The 17,662-nt window shown below is 40.7% G+C and overlaps 1 protein-coding gene across 1 annotated transcript in view; it reads left to right on the forward strand.

Annotated features, from left to right (window-relative positions):
• The first annotated feature begins 429 nt into the window (after positions 1-429).
• The window catches only part of LOC149302793 (myoD family inhibitor domain-containing protein-like), a 54,089-nt gene continuing 36,856 nt past the window's right edge, over positions 430-17,662 (forward strand). Inside the window, exon 1 of the mRNA XM_089481987.1 lies at positions 430-649. Coding sequence (XP_089338113.1) covers positions 430-649 — 220 coding nt within the window. The remainder of the gene's footprint in view (positions 650-17,662) is intronic.

The following is a 17,662-nucleotide window of genomic DNA, read 5'->3' on the forward strand; positions in this document are numbered from 1 at the left end:
GGCAGCGTAAATGGACAACGGTCTTAAACTACTCAGGAACTGGTTTTAAAATGTAAACAGCTGAAAGACAGTCACGCTGTGCGCAAGCCCAGTGAAATGACTAGTTTTGTCACCAATATTTATCAATGAAGATGAAGAATAATATATGATAAGATAGCAAGATAATAATATAATATACATCATTTTTCAAAATACTGTCTACAAATTAGAGGTTTGGCTAGTATTGTTAATAGGCAACTGTCTTAACTAAATAAACTCTACTCAGGAACAGAACAGTAATAAACAACTAAAACACACTGCAAGCACAGTCAAATGCCTAATTAGTCACAAGTATATGTTTTTGTGCTGACCAAAAACGAGGTTTTGTCCTAAAGTGAATTGGGAAAAAAATGTATGATGCAATCTAATGCTTGTCTCTTCCCCTTGTAAATGCTGATTGGCCACAGTAAAAAAAAGTCCGGCAATGCCAGTCAACGCCAGGAGATCACAGGAACAAGAGGCAAATCAGAAGCCAAGATCATTGTCAGGACAAGCCAGGTCAAAAGGGTAGAATCCAACAGAGAACTACTAGGAAGAGCACAGGGCCAGGATGCAGAGAAACAGCACAATTCCACATTCCACGAAAGGCCTGGAATGTTGGAATCAACAGGTATTTAAGTGGGAGGGCTAGGTTAGCATACAAGGTACTGTGATCTGACAGGTGGCCTCTAGAGGCTGCAACGGACATGACACCTAAATAAATACCGTATTTGCCTGATTATAAGGCGACGTTTTTTCCAGAGCAAATGCTCTGAAAAAAAGCCCTTGTCTTATAATCAGAGTCATCTTATAATCAGACCTCAAATAGGTCTTACTATGAGACTAAGATCCAGATCCCCCGCAGCGATGCAGGGGACCTGGATCTTCCTCCTGTGTTATGCCCCCCCCAACTTACCAGTGCTTCTGAGTCCCCGGTGCTTAGTCTGGGCAGCGTGTAGAGCTCTACGCGATTCGCGTAGAGCTCTACACGCTGCCCGGACTAAGCACCGAGGACTCAGATGCAGGGGACCTGGATCCTCCTGTGTTACTCCCCCCCCCCAACTTACCGGTGCTTCTGAGTCCCCGGTGCTTAGTCCGGGTAGCGTATAGAGCTCTATGCGATTCACGTAGACAACTTCCGCTCAAGCGCATAGAGCACTACAAGCTGCCCGGACTAAGCACCGGGGACTCAGAAGCACCGGTAAGTTTGGAGGAGGGAGGGAGTGTTAAATGGGGGGGCATAAGGCATTTCTGGAGGCAGAGTTCTCTGTGAAATGCCTTTTAACCCCCTTAATGCCACTCTGCCTCCAGAAAGGCCTTTTAACCCTCTATGCGCCACTCTGCCTCCTGAAATGCCTTATACCTTCCTATATGCCACTCTGCCCCATAATATGCCTTTTAACCCCCTAAATGCCCCTAAGGCAATTCTGGAGTGGCACATAGGGGGGTCAAAAGGCATATCATGGGTCGTCTTATAATCGAGCAAATACGGTAGAATCCGGGCTAACAGGGTGGAATCCTGACAGTATCCTCCTATACACAGTCCCTTTCCACTTAATCTCATCAAGGAGCACCAAAACAGCTTTTAATGGTGGCGGCTACACGTGGCAACAAAAGTAGAAATCCTAATGAAATGTTGGCAATTTTGCAATTCATTTTTGGCAGTTTCATCGAGGATTGCTCTAGTTCTCGGGGGAATCGTACAACAGCACAAAACTGGCAATTTGCGTTAAAAGACTAGTTTGTACTAATCCAAATATACAAGTCTAGCTATCAGTTATCTGAAGAAATCTATTTAACTACATTAACTGCAATACATCTTATGTCGCTGAAAAAAAACAGTAGACCTTTAGTCAATGTAATAAGATAGAGTAATTTTCAAGTGTCTGAGCCATCTTTAAATGTGCAACAATAATTAGCAAATTAGTGGGTCTAATATAATAGCTGACCCATATATGAAACCTTCTACACTGGGACCTTTACTGAGTACAGCATGAGTTTAATTCCTTACCTCCTACAAGACAGCATTCCTTTGTGTCCAGCTCTAGTTAACAAGAAGGGGAGCAAAAGAGGAGCAAAATACAGCCCAGAGGTGTCATTAATTCTATTGTGTGGGTTTAAACACATTTAGATATATATATACATATTTGTGCATTGACATTTATGTAAAAATACCATGTTTGTAACCTTTTTTTTCCTGAGAGCATTTATCCAAAGCAGCATTAGCATGCCTTGTGTGACTGGATTTTCTTATGAGCAAAATATGTGTTAGTTAGTAGGTCACTCAAATAAGCAATTATAGCAAGCATAAACTGGTTTATATTTTCAGCAGATATTTGTTTAAGTGGGCTAGATTGTACAGAAATGAAATGGCATTTAGATCCCCGGAGTATATGAACTGATTTGCCATGTACTCTAGAAGAACGTAGTCAAATACTAAACAGCATCATGGGGCTGTTATATATATATATATATATATATATATATATGTACATCAATATATTTTCAACCCAACCTGCTTTCATTTAGTTTGAATGACATTTTAAAAACGATGTAACAAAAGCTATTTATTGCCTTTCCTATATTCCATGTAGATTAGATAGATGATTTGTTCTCAACCAAAGTTTATAAGTGGATCCTTCTTAATGAATCCTATTTTAATAGTTAGGAAGTAGGTTTTGATACAGGAGACGTGACTCATAAGTGCCTACGTAAGAAAGTAAGAAATAGTTTATATACTCAGGTGTTTCGTTTATAGACTATGTGCTAGATCATGAATTAACAAATACAAATAATGAAATAAGACTTGAATGATAGGCTCCATCCACCAACTGGCATTTCATCCCTTAGTCTTCTATCAACGTTCTATCTCTTGTAAAATAACTAGAATTTCTTTCTTATGTTACCAATAACATTTGCTGTCTTTTGTGTCAGGTAAGTCGTATCCAAAGTATCAACATTTGGGGAACCCCTCATATTTGGACGTATGATTTAACCTCTTTAGTTTTCAAAGACAAGAGGTGGCTAACAAATTACTTGAAGAACACTTTCAAATTGGCAGTAAATTAGCATAATAACAAGTTTCCAATTCAAAAACAATCTAAATGCCCTTTAAAATACTTGCCATAACTTAACATATCCTTATATCAAAGAGGAACGGTAAATATAAAAAACAGGAGAAATAATATAATGGGAGAAATAAACATATTGCACACAAGCATAGGAAGTTAAAGCTGATAAGTCCCTTACACATACCTATTCTTTATTTTAATTGTGTAAGAAAAGTAAAATATAAATGAATTCAGTATGCGGCACTGTAAGTGTAATATATATACTTCTAAACATATTCAACATGTTGCTATAATGGTGGAAGGGGGCAGATAAAGAGTTTTGGATTTTTCTAGAGGCAAAAAAATGAAAACTATGTATTCCAGGGCTTATCTTTGGTCTGTAAGACCTGTAGGGTTGCATCATGTTTGGTGTACTGCGCCACTAAGATAAGAAACACACATTCAGAATGGCCCGCCAGTAAAAATATAGCTTGTTTAGAATGTGGATTAGTAAATCATGATCACGAGACTGAAGGGTGGGAGGGCACAATTCTCTGGAATTTCCATATCTCCTTACAGTCATGGTTTTCACAGGACTCTCCTGATTTTCCATGCAGCAGAGATCGTGGTGCATCCGTTACTTAATGGGACAAACAGAGCGATCAGAGATCTCCCATGAAACCACTTACATTATAGAGGTCTGTGCCTAGCCAGTACAGCTTCCATAGCATACAAAGTAGCCTTAACATTGAGAGCGCCAGGATAGGATGTAATAACTACTAGGGATTTTAACATCTAATTACAAAATCACAGGAATTTTATATTTTGCAATTCTAAATTCGGTTTCTTCAGCTTGGATATAGTGACTGCTTTAGAAACACATGCTAAACCTAATTTATAAGGTTCATATATATATACATATATACAGGCCCGGACTGGGACAAAAAATAGGCCCGGGCATTTAAGCCTGAGCAGCCCATATTTATTTATTTATTGTTAAAGCCCACCCTTCATGTACCATCTTTGCATTTAATCATTCACACAAATCATTAACACATTCATTAATGCAGTCTCACAAATCATTCAAGCAATTCATCCACACATGAATTCATTAATTGTCATACGCATTCACACAATTCATCCACACATTTATTCATTCATTCTCATACGCATTCACACTACCCCCTCTCATCATCTTATCTGCCCCTTCTCACTATGTTCCCCCTTTTCACTATGTAACCCCCTTCCCCACTTCTCAATATGTACCGCCTCTATCTATCTCCTCTCCCCCTTTCTCACTACCTAACCCCCCTCTGCCCCTTCTCACTGCAGCCCCTTCCCTCACCCTATTTACCTTGTTGCCAGAGCAAGCAGCAACTGCGACCGCGCCTGTGGCAGGGCAGGATTGACTTAGGGGCTGATGGAGCTGCAGCTCCAGGCTCCTACCTTAAAATAGGCCCAGTCAGGACCGGACTGACTGGGCCTATATGGCCGCATTAAGGCAGAGCCCCTTAAGCCCGCCGCAACTGCAACCGGGTCCGCCACTCTAAGGCAGAGCCGGCCTTAGGTGTTCTGGCGCCCTGTGCGGACTACTCCTCTGGTGCCCCCCCATTCCAAAAAAAGAAAGGAATAAAAACTTGTAACAAAACTCCCCTTTCTCACTATCTATCCCCCTGTATCACTATCTACCACCTCTGCCTCTTCTCACTGTTATTATATACTGAGGCAGACATTGACGGTGGTACAGCATAATACTTATCACTATATACTGAGGCAGAAATTGACGGTGGTACAGCATAACACCTACCACTATATACTGAGGCAGACAATGACGGTGGTACAGCATAACACCTATCACTATATACTGAGGCACACATTGACAGTGGTACAGCGTAATCCCTATCACTATACATTGAGCCAGACATTGACAATAGTGCAGCATAACCCCAATCACTATATACTACGCCAAACATTGTTGTGGTGTAGGCCTACCACTTCATTGTCTGGCTTAGTAGTAGGGATGCACCGAAACGAATTCTGGACTGAAACCGAAAATGCAGCATTTACCTGTCCGAAACCGAATATGACCTCCCCACACCATAAAAAAAACCCTTTTATTTAAAGTAAGTAACACACCAAAATAGGACAAAACAATTAAAAAACAATATTATATGTATATATATATGATTGTTAACAGCAATCACATTCCTATCATGCCCAGGCATACCCAGATTCCAGGATGTACTCGCAGACTTGGCATGATAGGAGTATGATTGCCCTATCTACCCCTTCTAACTCCCTTCTGCCCCATCTACCCCTTCTCACTCCCTTCTCCCCTATCTACCCCCTTTCCCCCTATCTACCCCCTTTCCCCCGTCTCACGCCCTTCTCCCTATCTACCCCCTCCTAACTATCTACCCTCTCCCTCTTTGAAGTTCACTTACCTTTCAGGAGTCCTGCGGTGAGGGTGCAAGGCCTCTGCCTCCCAGCTCTGCCACTGTATGGAACAGTATAGAGTGATGGGAGTTATGATGTACTTTTAGAGCATAATTAGATCATGAAAAAGACATTGGAAATGGTACAGCATAACACCCATCACTCTCACACACTTAACAATCCACACATATATACCAATCCACACATATATACCAATCCACACCTATACCAATCCACACCTATATACCAATCCACACGTATATACCAATCCACACGTATATACCAATCCACACGTATATACCAATCCACACGTATATACCAATCCACACGTATATACCAATCCACACGTATATACCAATCCACACGTATATACCAATCCACACGTATATACCAATCCACACATACACCAATCCACACGTATATACCAATCCACACGTATATACCAATCCACACGTATATACCAATCCACACATATATACCAATCCACACATATATACCAATCCACACATATACACTAATCCACACATATACACTAATCCACACATATATACCAATCCACACATATATACCAATCCACACATATATACCAATCCACACATACACCAATCCACACATATATACCAATCCACACATATATACCAATCCACACATATATACCAATCCACACATATATACTAATCCACTCTCACTGAATATTTTCCTACCTTTCCTCTTTTCTCCTTACAGCTCCTTTTCCTCCTCTTCGCTCCTCTTCTTCAGTTCTTCTGTCTTCTCTGTCTTCTTCCGGTTCAGAGGGCAGGGACAGCGGTGGGCGCGGCTTCAGTGTTGTGCGCCGGGATCTAACAACAAACCCCGGCGCACAGCAGCTGTTGCCGCGCGGATCACAAGGGAGCGGTATCGGAGGTCTTTAGCAGACCTCCGGCTCCCTTGAGTGATTTTAAGCCGGGTTGAACCCGGCTTAAAATCACTCAAGGGAACCGGAGGTCTGTTAAAGACCTCCGATACCGCTCCCTTGCGAGCCTGCTCCTCCAGCGGCGGACATTACTGTCCGTCTCTGGAGGGGTGCCGGGTGCCGCAAGTTGGCACCCGCTGATGAGCGGCACCCGGTGCGGACCGCCCCCTAGAGTGTGACGCCCTGTGCGGTCGCACACCCCAAAGGCCGGTCCTGCTCTAAGGGGCCGGGAAGCCCCCACCAGGGCCGGCCTTAGGGGTTTGCGGCCGCACAGGGTTTAAATTAAAACATCGGGGTTTTTTCTCAACTTTATTTAACATCCTCCATGTTAAATAAAGTTAAAAAAAACTTTATTTAACATAGAGGATGTTAAATAAAGTTAAAAAAACCCCCGATGTTTTAATTTAAACCCTGTGCGGCCGCAGACCCGTAAGGCCGGCCTTGGTGGGGACTTCCCGGCCCCTTAGAGTGGCGGACCCGGTCGCAGTTGCGGCGGGCTTAAGGGGCAGGTGCCCCTTATGCCCTGCGTTAATGCGGCCGTAGGTAGGATAGGGGCCTGGAGCTGCAGCTCCATCAGCCCCTAAGTCAATGCGGCCCTGCCGTGGCCCGATGGCCAGTCGGGTGTGCCCGATGGCCAGTCCGGGCCTGCATATATATATATATATATATATATAATATATACTAATTTCAGTAATTGGTGTCAACGTCTCTATCTTTAATGTGACTGCAAGGGAAAAGTGAGCCCGGCAATGTATTACTCAACAATCTGGCATACAAAGGGTATCTACTTAAACTGTCAATCGTTGTGAAATCTCCACGTGTGTCACATGCACTGTTCCATGTTAGACCTTGTGACACTCGCTCGGTGTCTGTGGCTAACTGAGAGAAAATGACGTGATACTGTATTCTAGCATTACTGGAGTGGAACAGTGCAGTGACATTCATTCTTTTTTTTGGGTGACAAACTGAGTTCAGAATGTATTTTCAAAGAACAAAGTTAGAATGTTTGTGTGGCTCATTATGCATAGCCAGGTCACAACTTGCAGAACTCTTGAAATGTCTTCAAGTCATTACAAGTTCACTATGCTGTTGAACCAGAAACATCCCCCTTAGGTTTACAGCTGGAAATCGTCCCTTAAAGAGCTACTCATAACAGAAGAGTGCATAGTGCCATATTAAACATGCCTCTGTATTAAAGCCAAGAGCTACAGCTGCTAGATGTCTGCCCCATGAAAGCATCCTTTGAGAGCAACTCAGACTCAGTTCCTCATGGTACTTAGATACCTTGGTGAGTAAATAAATGAGAAATAACATTTCAACTAGTTTTAAACCTTTCCGACTGTATTTAGAGTTAAAAAAAAAAAAAGGTTTCAGTTTTTATCATACAAGCCTTGCCCACAGGCTGCTTATCTAGTCACGTCAGGTCCTACTAAGCATTCAAGTGATGACGTTCTTCTTCATAAATGTATTCACTTCATACCGAAGGAATAAACTCTATTTTGGTGCATTTTTACTTAAACCACATACAGTCCCTCTGTAATTTTACTTTGGCTTTCCCTAAACAGAGGAAATTATAGGTTATTTAGGTGTAAACTTCAAAGTTACTGTTTAATGAATGCCCATTTTGTTTGAAGCTGCGCTCCTTCCCAGCTTCGTCAAAATGCGATCAAATATATTCAGTGAGAAAATCCCTCCAAACGCTATTATTTTATCTTTTTATTTGTATTTATACCCAATTTTAATGCTCACTTAGTAACAATACATTGTTATATTTGTTGAGCTAATGTATTTCTGCTTTTTATAAAAATCTAGGCATGGCACGGGGTTGGTAAACCCACTGAAGTTTTGTTCAGGTAATTAGGTATATTATACTAGATGCAGTGATGTCTGCCAACTGAACTGTATTTTCATAAACAGTCTTTAGTTTTAGGTCTCAATTCAAACTGTTTGTAGCTTTGTAGTGCAACATACGGCAGTTTTAAAGATAGCTGCTCAATCTACAGGGTTTAAAAAAAAAAAAAGTTTCAAAATTCTTCGGAACTTTTTTAACTAGGTGGAGTTTTAGACGAATCCCCAAAGTTACCATAAGGCATATCACAAAACACAGGCATGCCAATGTTATCACAACTTAATATCTCCGCAATTTTCACTTAATGTGTTTAAAATGTCAAAAATGTATGGAGGTTAAGAATTGTTTAAAAATTGGATTTCAAATGAAAATACAAATGTAAAACCAAACACTGTTTCCAGTAACAACTCAAAAACATAGCTCCAAAGTTTAACTTTTATTTAAAATATATAGGAAAGTAATATGAAAATAATAAGAAAGCGGTCAGATTCAGATGCTCGACCTAGCATTAAAAAAAGGCCAACTTTAATCTTGCAAGCAGGATCCTGCTGTGCCAAATGGCTTTGAAACAACACATAGGTGTAACAAAGGCCTGGCAAGTTAGGCATCTGTCTGAAGTGCCTTAACCAGAATAGCAACAGCCACCCCAGAAACTGCCCCCAGTCTGTCTGGTACCTGACACAGGTGGAACAGAAGCCTCCACTATATGTGGACGACATGCACAAGACCACCATGCCTATATCGGCATTCTAAACGTATAGAAAAAAGACATGGAGTGTACTGGTGTAGGATAACTAACAGCTTTCTTGCCTGGGTTGCCATTTGGGCTAGTACTGGCCCTGGGCATGCTGCAAAGAGCAGGTTATTTGGCCTATGCATTGTGATGTGCTGTATGTAAGTACACAGTGTCAAGGCAACCGTACAGAAGCCAAGACAATATTGCTTCCCTTTACTATACTTAGATCCTTATTTTAGTACAACACACACATTTTTCACCGAAGATTGTATCTAATGTAAAACAGTACTTGAAAAACTGGTTTCATGTACTTTGTTTCTTTTCAGGACGAAGTATACTGACTGTGCTAGATGTCTATTAATAATTAATGATTTTACTACTTTTCCTATAAATATTATCAACCCACACGTCATAAATTGTCGCTTCTTGTCGTCTGTTATACCACTGATTTTTTTTTTTTTTACGTTTTATATATAATCTGCTAGGCACTAGATGGCGTGTGATGGTATGTGTGAGTGAGTGTGTGTGACTGTAAGGTTTAAGAAAAGAGTTCTGGAAATGGCTGCAAACTGTCCAGAAGCGTATTTGGAAACTAAGCTATAGTTTTACTTGAGCTGAATTATGCTGAAAATAGAATTACAAAGCAGGGAGAACCACTGTAATGCAGACATTGCCCTAAAATCAAATGTTTGGACACGCCAGGCAATGTAATACAGAGAAGAACAGATCCAGTTTTCGAGGGAACTCGGAACAGGAGTTTCGTATGTCTTTTAAAACAACATAGAAGATTCCTGCAAAGATCATATCTGTAGAGGGTAGACTTCCATCAGACCATCTGTGAGTATGCATTCTGTTATCTTCAGATGAACTGGGCACGCAGTAGAGCATGTATTTATTACTTATGTGCATTAACCCCTTTTTGCTTACAAGAACAGCCAGACAAAATAGTAAGCAAAGCTCTAATTTGTTTTTACAAACAATACTTAACAAACAACATACAGAATGATCTCATTGCGACCTTAGGTTTTGTTTACATCTATAATATTTAACAGAATCATATTTTGAAAGAGAGTAGGTAGGCGCGTATACATACATACATACGTGTGCATTCACGTGGCTCTTGTTAAAACTTTTTTTTTTATTTGGACCAGAGGAGTATGTGATATTAAGAGTTGTGCTACCCTTTTGCGCAAAGTTGGCCGTTTCATTGTACAAGTATATAAAATCAGAATAAAATTACTAGCTCTATACCCAGCAATGTGACCAGGCAGATCTATTAGATCTAGTCATTAGTGTGAGATCATGATAAACTTCAAATATTCTGAAGCATCCCAAAATACGAAACTTATCCCGCTTTCACATGTTTCATTCTGACAGCGTCGTATTGTACAGCGCTGTGGAATATGGCGATGCTATATAAATCAATAAATAATAATAAAAGTATAAGACTTTTACAAGTGTAAGCTCTATGGGGCAGATACCCCCTTTTCTAATGTATTCAGTCTCATTGTACTCAGATTATAAGGTCTATGTACTTACTGTACTTCACCTTTATTATAGCGGAAGCTGTAGAAGTACTTAACAAGTAAAAATATAGGTACATACACAAAGAAAAACCCGCAGGACGTGTATGTGAACGTGCGTGACTAATACACATATAACTCACACCGTGCACAATGCACGCTTCATAGTCCCGGGCCTCCTGAGTAAGGACAGGCGGCTTTGGGTGTGGAGCGATGCCAGGCAGTGATACACGATGTATCAAACAGTCAGGCTACTGTTAGAATCCCGAGCGCTGTGCAAGCTCCGGCAGTGTGTCGGTATGCTCCCCGCTGTGCAGAGGCAATGCACTCAGCCACTTCCCGTTTTCCCGGTACTGTGACCGCGGTGATAACTTTTTTTTTTTTTCGCTGTTGCTAGATCCGCATCTCTTACGTTAAAGTTTTGACTCAAGGACCAGGAGGAGGCGGCACCCCCCCAGAAGCCTCCTCCTTTGTCTGTTTTTTAGGGCGGTCGGCTGTCTGCCAAAGTGGGATGATTGGAGCCTCCGGAAATGATGAAAAGAACGATTGAAAACTAGAGAGAAGAGTGAGTGAAAGAGAAAAGAAAAAAAAAGTTTCTTCTGGGCAAGGTAAAGTACAGAAAGTATACTTAAACGGCATCAACTTTCCCTTTAACGTCGTGTCCAAATGTCACGGCATGTCAGGTTCCCTAACGGGACCGGGATGGGAGCGGGGAGCTGCTGTCTCTTCCCTGCGTGCAGAGGTGCAGGGACCACCTAGCAGACCCCACGCTCCCCGTGGGCGCAGCGCAACCGGTGGCAGCCACAGCCAGCTAGTACCAGCGGCTAATTTAACCTATTCCTTGCTGCAGGCATTGCAGGCGAGCAGCTCCTAACCCATCAGATCCCCCCAAAAAGAAGGCTTAGAAATACATTGGCTCATCTTCCCTGGCACGTTAAGGGTTATAGACTCTTCACTGAAAGGAAGATTTGTAAAGTGAGCACACGCACCAGAGCCTCCTTCCTCCTTCTATGCTTAATATTCAGGGCTTATGTTTGGGTAAATGAATTACTATGTCTGTAGAGGATGCACATTTAATATATATATATATATATATATATTCATTTATTTATTTTTATTTATATATACTCTGTTTCTTCTTCTTTTCTAGAACCTGGCCCAGATTAATATTTGGTTACATTTGCGTGTTTTTGCTGAGAGACCTGGCAGATGTCCCAAGTGGGAGAAACTTTTCCTCCAGGGCCTGGAGGGCCTGAGCAAGAAGAGGCAGCATCTGAAGGCAGCCTGTTGATATCACCCCCTCAGGGTGAGTGTCAGAAATAGTTTTTCTCTCTGCACATCCTGTCTGTTTATGTGATGTTTGTTTTAGCTGCTGGCATTTTATTTATTTATTTATCAAATACAAGTATAGTTTTTAACTGCAGTGCATATGAAACATTGTACATCGTAAGCACCATGGAGAGGAGGGCTTTGACCACAAGAACTTGCATTCAAAAGGAAGTGGTGGTCGCAATCATGTGCATGGTGTAAAATGGTTAAAGGCTAGCAAAAAAAGGCAAAAACAATAGAGGTTGCCCTCTCAGTGCCGCATCTGGTATGATCACAGCCATCAAGAATTTCCAGCTGTAGATTTGAATTTTGACCACTCGTAATATAATTGGATCGCCCATCTAATAACTTTAGTAACTTTACTTTATGCAAGGTAAACGCTAGCATAGCTGGCCATATCAAAATGGTACTAGTGTGGATCATTGACTCTTAAAGTTGTCAGAAGAAATCATAGCGTGCCTTCAGTTGCCATACAGTTTTTTTTAACAATGTTCATCCTTGTGGCATGATTCCTTTTGGCATTGTAAAGTTTATTTGTACATCGGATCCTGTCCATAAAAGTCAGCATTGGTGTCATATGAATCATTAGCCCCTATAAAGAATGCAAGCTGTGCTATAACCACTTGGTCATTGCGTCACAGAGGAGAAGTCAGGGCTCTTTATGGTGTGACATAATTAGCCTGATGTAGATAATCCTCAAAACAGACGGACATTGCATGTGATGGCACCATTCTACAGTGCTACGGAATATGATGGCGCTTTATAAAACAATAATGATCATTTTAGATTATTTTGACAGCTGTACACGGTATAAATGATCAGATGAACATCTGTGACACATTGTTTTGTTATTTGCGTAATCTTAGGAACTGCGACAAAGAGTTAACTGATCCAGGTATGGAATTATTGTATCTTACTGACTAGGCCTGTGAGAAACCAAAAATGTAGTTTCGGATTTCAGATTCTCTTCTATATTTTGTCTTCTACTTATATTCTGTCAGCGACTTAGTTATGCATTACACAGAACCAAATCAGCTGTTCTTGCTTGAGAACTTTCCATTTATATTACATAGTTGGTGAGATGAAATGATTCATTTCACCTTAACTCATCTGCAAAGCCCGGTTAGGTGAAAAATGCTGGACTGTCATCAGCTGTGGCTAAAACATCTATATACTACTTGCTAGATTTGGGTGCCGGTGGAAGGTTTGTGTTCGTGTTCGTTTTCGTCTTCAGGGGAAAAAAATTCTTCTTATTCAACGAACTTTGTCCGTCGTCCTCTTCGTATTTGCCGAAATTCATCCAGTGTTACAACGTTTTCGTAAATCCCATTCAATCCGTCCGGGTTGCCATGGAAACAAGAAATAAACCCGTAGAAGAAGATGAATTAAAATGGCGAGATTCTCTTCCTCTTAGTGTAGTTAAAATGGCGGCCATGAAAACATTCTTCGTCCAGTGTTCTGTGTCCAGCATTCGTCTATTGCTTATTATTGAAATATTGCAGCTAGCACAGTAGCGTTCAGTGTTTGTATTATTGTTATTATTTTATTTATCAGTACTTTTACCTATTCTTTTGATAGCTAATTGTGGCTCAACTTGGGCAAGCTGGTGCGGGCTTCAGGCCACTGCCTCTCTAGGTCTGGGTCATCAGAAGAGGAGGTTGTAGGCAGCATGGCTAAAAAACATCATGTGCTTGGACTCTGGGTCCTCATGTGTATCTTAAAGGAACCAAACAAGGACCCATGTATCCAGAAGTAGAGTCCTGCTGGTATTTAGGTGTGGGTTTGGAAGTTCTATGGTGAATTAGGGTATGCTGTTGTAAGACCAATGTTCCAACCTATGATCAGGCATATCACCTGCCTCTATGTATTTAAAGAAATATTAACACATATCATGGTGTTAACGTAAGAGATTCTTTATGAATATTTATCATGTTTCATGAATTATGCTTTTATATGGATGCTTTAATTTGGAGTATATAGTTTGAGATTTTAAGATAGAAGATAAGGAAAAATGGTAGTATCTCTGTAAAAAGGTAAAAGATCTAACGATTAATCTGTCTGTCATGAAAGTGCAAGAAGGAATGGTCCAAGGCGTACAAATAGCAGGAACTTAATGATCTGGCTAATTTGCTTAAAAAGGTAAATCTGCAAAATTGTTGAGTCACGTTTCATAAAGCTTCTTAACTTTAAAAATAATATTTACTTCTTTTGTAAGACCACGAGATTGTTTTTTATTACGTTAGAATTCTCAGGCAACACATTGTACTTTTGAAATTACAATGACTCTGTCTGTCCAGAATTAAGCTGATCAGCTGGAGGTATGCCCTGATGACTTGATACTCTGCTGTAACCTGCCTTCCCTGACTTTTACTTTACCCCATATTGCTATCAAATGTAATGCATATGATAGCCATGTCATCGCTTTCAATTTTCCTCATGTTCCCCCTGACAAATGCATGAATTTCTCTGTCCCCATCTAAAGCCAATGAGCTCCAGTGCTGGTTCAGGGAACATTGGAGGGGTGTAAGAACACTCTCCCATTCAATATGCAGTATTCTTTGCAATTGCTCCATGGGACGTTAAACTGCCCCTTTAATATCTCCTCTGGTGAGTGGACTTTAGAGCGTCTCTGATTGGTTAAAAGTCTCTCATTCTAAGGCAAGGCACTGAGCAGAGGAATATGTGGTTGGGGTGAACTGGAGACATAGTTTGCCTAGGATGCTTAAAGACCTTGAGCCTAACCTGATTTGAGCTTTCATCTGAAAAGGATACTTGGAACTTGTTAAATAAATACAGCAGGAATTCTGCAACACTACTAAAACTAGTGCATATGATGGCTGTAGTGTCCCTTTACTGTCAATGGAAGTGCTTTCTGCAAATGTGCAGTCACATGCATGCTGTACTCTCTCCATCCAGGTGTAGCATAGGCTCAAATTAGGGTTCCAAAGGGTCTACTGAGACCCTTGTGTGGATGAGTAGGAAGCGCTCCATTGGCTTCAATGAAGGGCTTTTCTGCCAGTGATTCAGGCAGCCAACAGTGGCTAGAAAAAGGGACCACAGAAAGTGCAGTGCACATCAGGTTGGAGCTGCAGCTAATGAGAAGTGGTTTATTTTAATAGGATATAGAATAGATATTAAAGTAAACACAGGCATTTTGTTGGACATGTTTGGCAATGTATTATCTCCTTATAACTCCTTATCTTATTTTCTAGATAAGCTGTCATATAATAAGCTGTCAGCGGTTTGATATCTGCCAAAGGCTGACTAAGAGAGCAATATTGTCTTGCATATTAGATTTCTGTGTAGCTCTAACATTTCTGTTTAGCAACAGGGCCTGCAAACTGAGACCCACTCACTGAAAAAAGTGAACTAAAACTTGCTGTGAGATACTCAACACATATTGGCAGAGAATATGTTACATAAATCTGTGGCACAATGGGATACATTGTTAAACTATGCCGCTATATGGCAAGTCAGTACTGAGATTGCAATTAAACCTCAGTTTGGAAGGCCCCTCTGGTGCGGCAGAGGTACGGTATGAAGTCATGAATTAATGTCTTGGCTTTTCTAGTTGCTGATTAAAGTACTAGAATGCCAGATGTTTAAGAATGGCTGTGAAGCTGAAATGTGTTTTTTCTTTCCACATAAAATACATTTTTTTTAAGATAATTATTGTCCAATAATTTAGCAGCAACATGGCAGCACATTACTAAGCAGTAAATGACCTTTTTTAAACAATCTGTACATTGTTTTATTTACTGCTGTGGCAAATAAAGCATATAAACAGACACTAGTGTAAATCCTGCCATGCTAGAATTATGGGTGAGACATTACAAATAAGTATTATCTCTATAATAAGACAGACTTGGGTAACCAACTAATTGACAGTATATCATCACATTGTTTTCAAATAGAAGAGCTCAGTAACGTTCATAACAGAATTTTTTAAAGCAAATGTAAAATAAACTGTTGAATATAATTAGTTGATAACTAATGTCATGCCCTCGGGGCAAATTTACTGACATTTTGCCTTACGTTCTTGAGCCAATTTTATACCATGATTAACCCTTTAGGCTTAAGTACATACCGTGCACTGCTGCAAATAACAGGTAATCTAAATGATACAGAACCTGTGGCTCAGATGGTGATTTTCCTTTCAATTTGAAACAGACAATTTTTTCAGTATGTTTTGCAATAAGCAAGTAAGGTTGGAATATTCCGTATTTGCTCATGTTCATTAATGAAAAAAAGAAAAAGCCTGAATGTAAGACTACCCTATAAGATAAATGTTTTATTAGTTCACATGTAACCTATTTTTTCATATTTAATAAAAACTATGATTGAGAAAAATGCATTTTTTATTTTTATTTCCTTTTATTTGCCAACCTGCCCCCAGTTTTACATATCTACCCCCCCATTAACCACTCTTCCCCCCAGATATGCCTTATTCCCCCCTATTTGCCAATTTGCCTCCTGATATGCCTTATGGCCCCCCGATTTACCGGTGCATTACTTCCTTGTGTCAAGCGGGGGCAGCCAGTGGACGTCTGCACGATGCGCGCAGACAACCTCCGCTGCTACCAGAGACTTCCGCTGGGGCTTTTATGACTGAGCACCGGAAGGTCACGTCATGCTGGTGCTCTGTCAGCCCTGGTAGAAATGTCGGGTAGCAGCAGAGGTTGTCTGCGTGCATCGCGCAGACGTTCACCGGCTGCCAGAGAGGAGGATCCAGGTCTCCTGCAGTGCTGTGGGGGATCCTCCTCTCTGGCAGCCGGTGAATGTCTGCGCGATGCACATAGACAACCTCCACTGCTACTGGTCGGTACTTCTGCCGGGCCTTCTATGGTGGAGCACCGGAAGGTCATGTCACGCGGGCAGCAGCGGAGGTTGTCTGTGCGCATCACGCATCTTTGTGCATTACGTAGAGCATTTGCTCTTGAAAAAAAACCTTGTCTTATAATCGAGCAAAAACAGTATTTGTCCCAACTCGTATTTAGTCCAGGACAGTTGTCAATTTTTGTAGAACTATAGCTGAAAAGGCAGTCAAGGTGAAAACTCTCACTCAGGGTTGTTTTGTACACTCAAGTAAAAATAGTTTGTACCCCAAATATTATTTACAAAAATATACCTCTGGCTTTACTATCTACTATCATTGCTTTGTGATATTCATGTATATTTAGTATGCTAAAGCAGCAGAGCTGCCCTTAGGCAAAGGCATGACCCTGGGCCCTGGACTTAAGAGTACAGCTGCTTACTTTTCTTTCACACTCATGGTCATATGAAGTCACATCCCAGCACTCTACTCTTTCAGACCTGAGACCAAAAGTGTGAAAGAGAATTGGAGGGCAGCCCTGTAACGCAGATAAATATAATATATTCACTTAAAGTTGTTTAATAAAACTGCTTTATTATACTAATAACGTAACATCAATTGTAAAATATCTGTAGTTCTGAACAGGAGAAAAATCATGTGATGAATTCCACCTTAGTTTATTTGATCACATCATTGTGTGTAACAAATATATTATTTTATAATGAAGAATTTGTTGCATTGGCTGATATGGCAAGTTTTTCAGTAGCAAAACCACAAGACTGTCATTGCTTGGGTTCAAAAATATTTAGATATCAAAATATCAAACCATATTGGGCTGTATTTGTACACATTTATGGGATTAAGTGCAAAATGTAGGCAATCCTCTGCACATTTACTAGTAATCCAGTAGTTATTTCTAAGCCGTATTCAGGCCAACCCTTTTATATTAGCATTTG

This window comes from Sceloporus occidentalis, unplaced genomic scaffold (genome assembly GCF_023333645.1).
Source record: "Sceloporus occidentalis isolate IW3139 unplaced genomic scaffold, rSceOcc1.0.p SCAF_17, whole genome shotgun sequence".
Taxonomy (NCBI): Eukaryota; Metazoa; Chordata; class Lepidosauria; order Squamata; family Phrynosomatidae; genus Sceloporus; species Sceloporus occidentalis.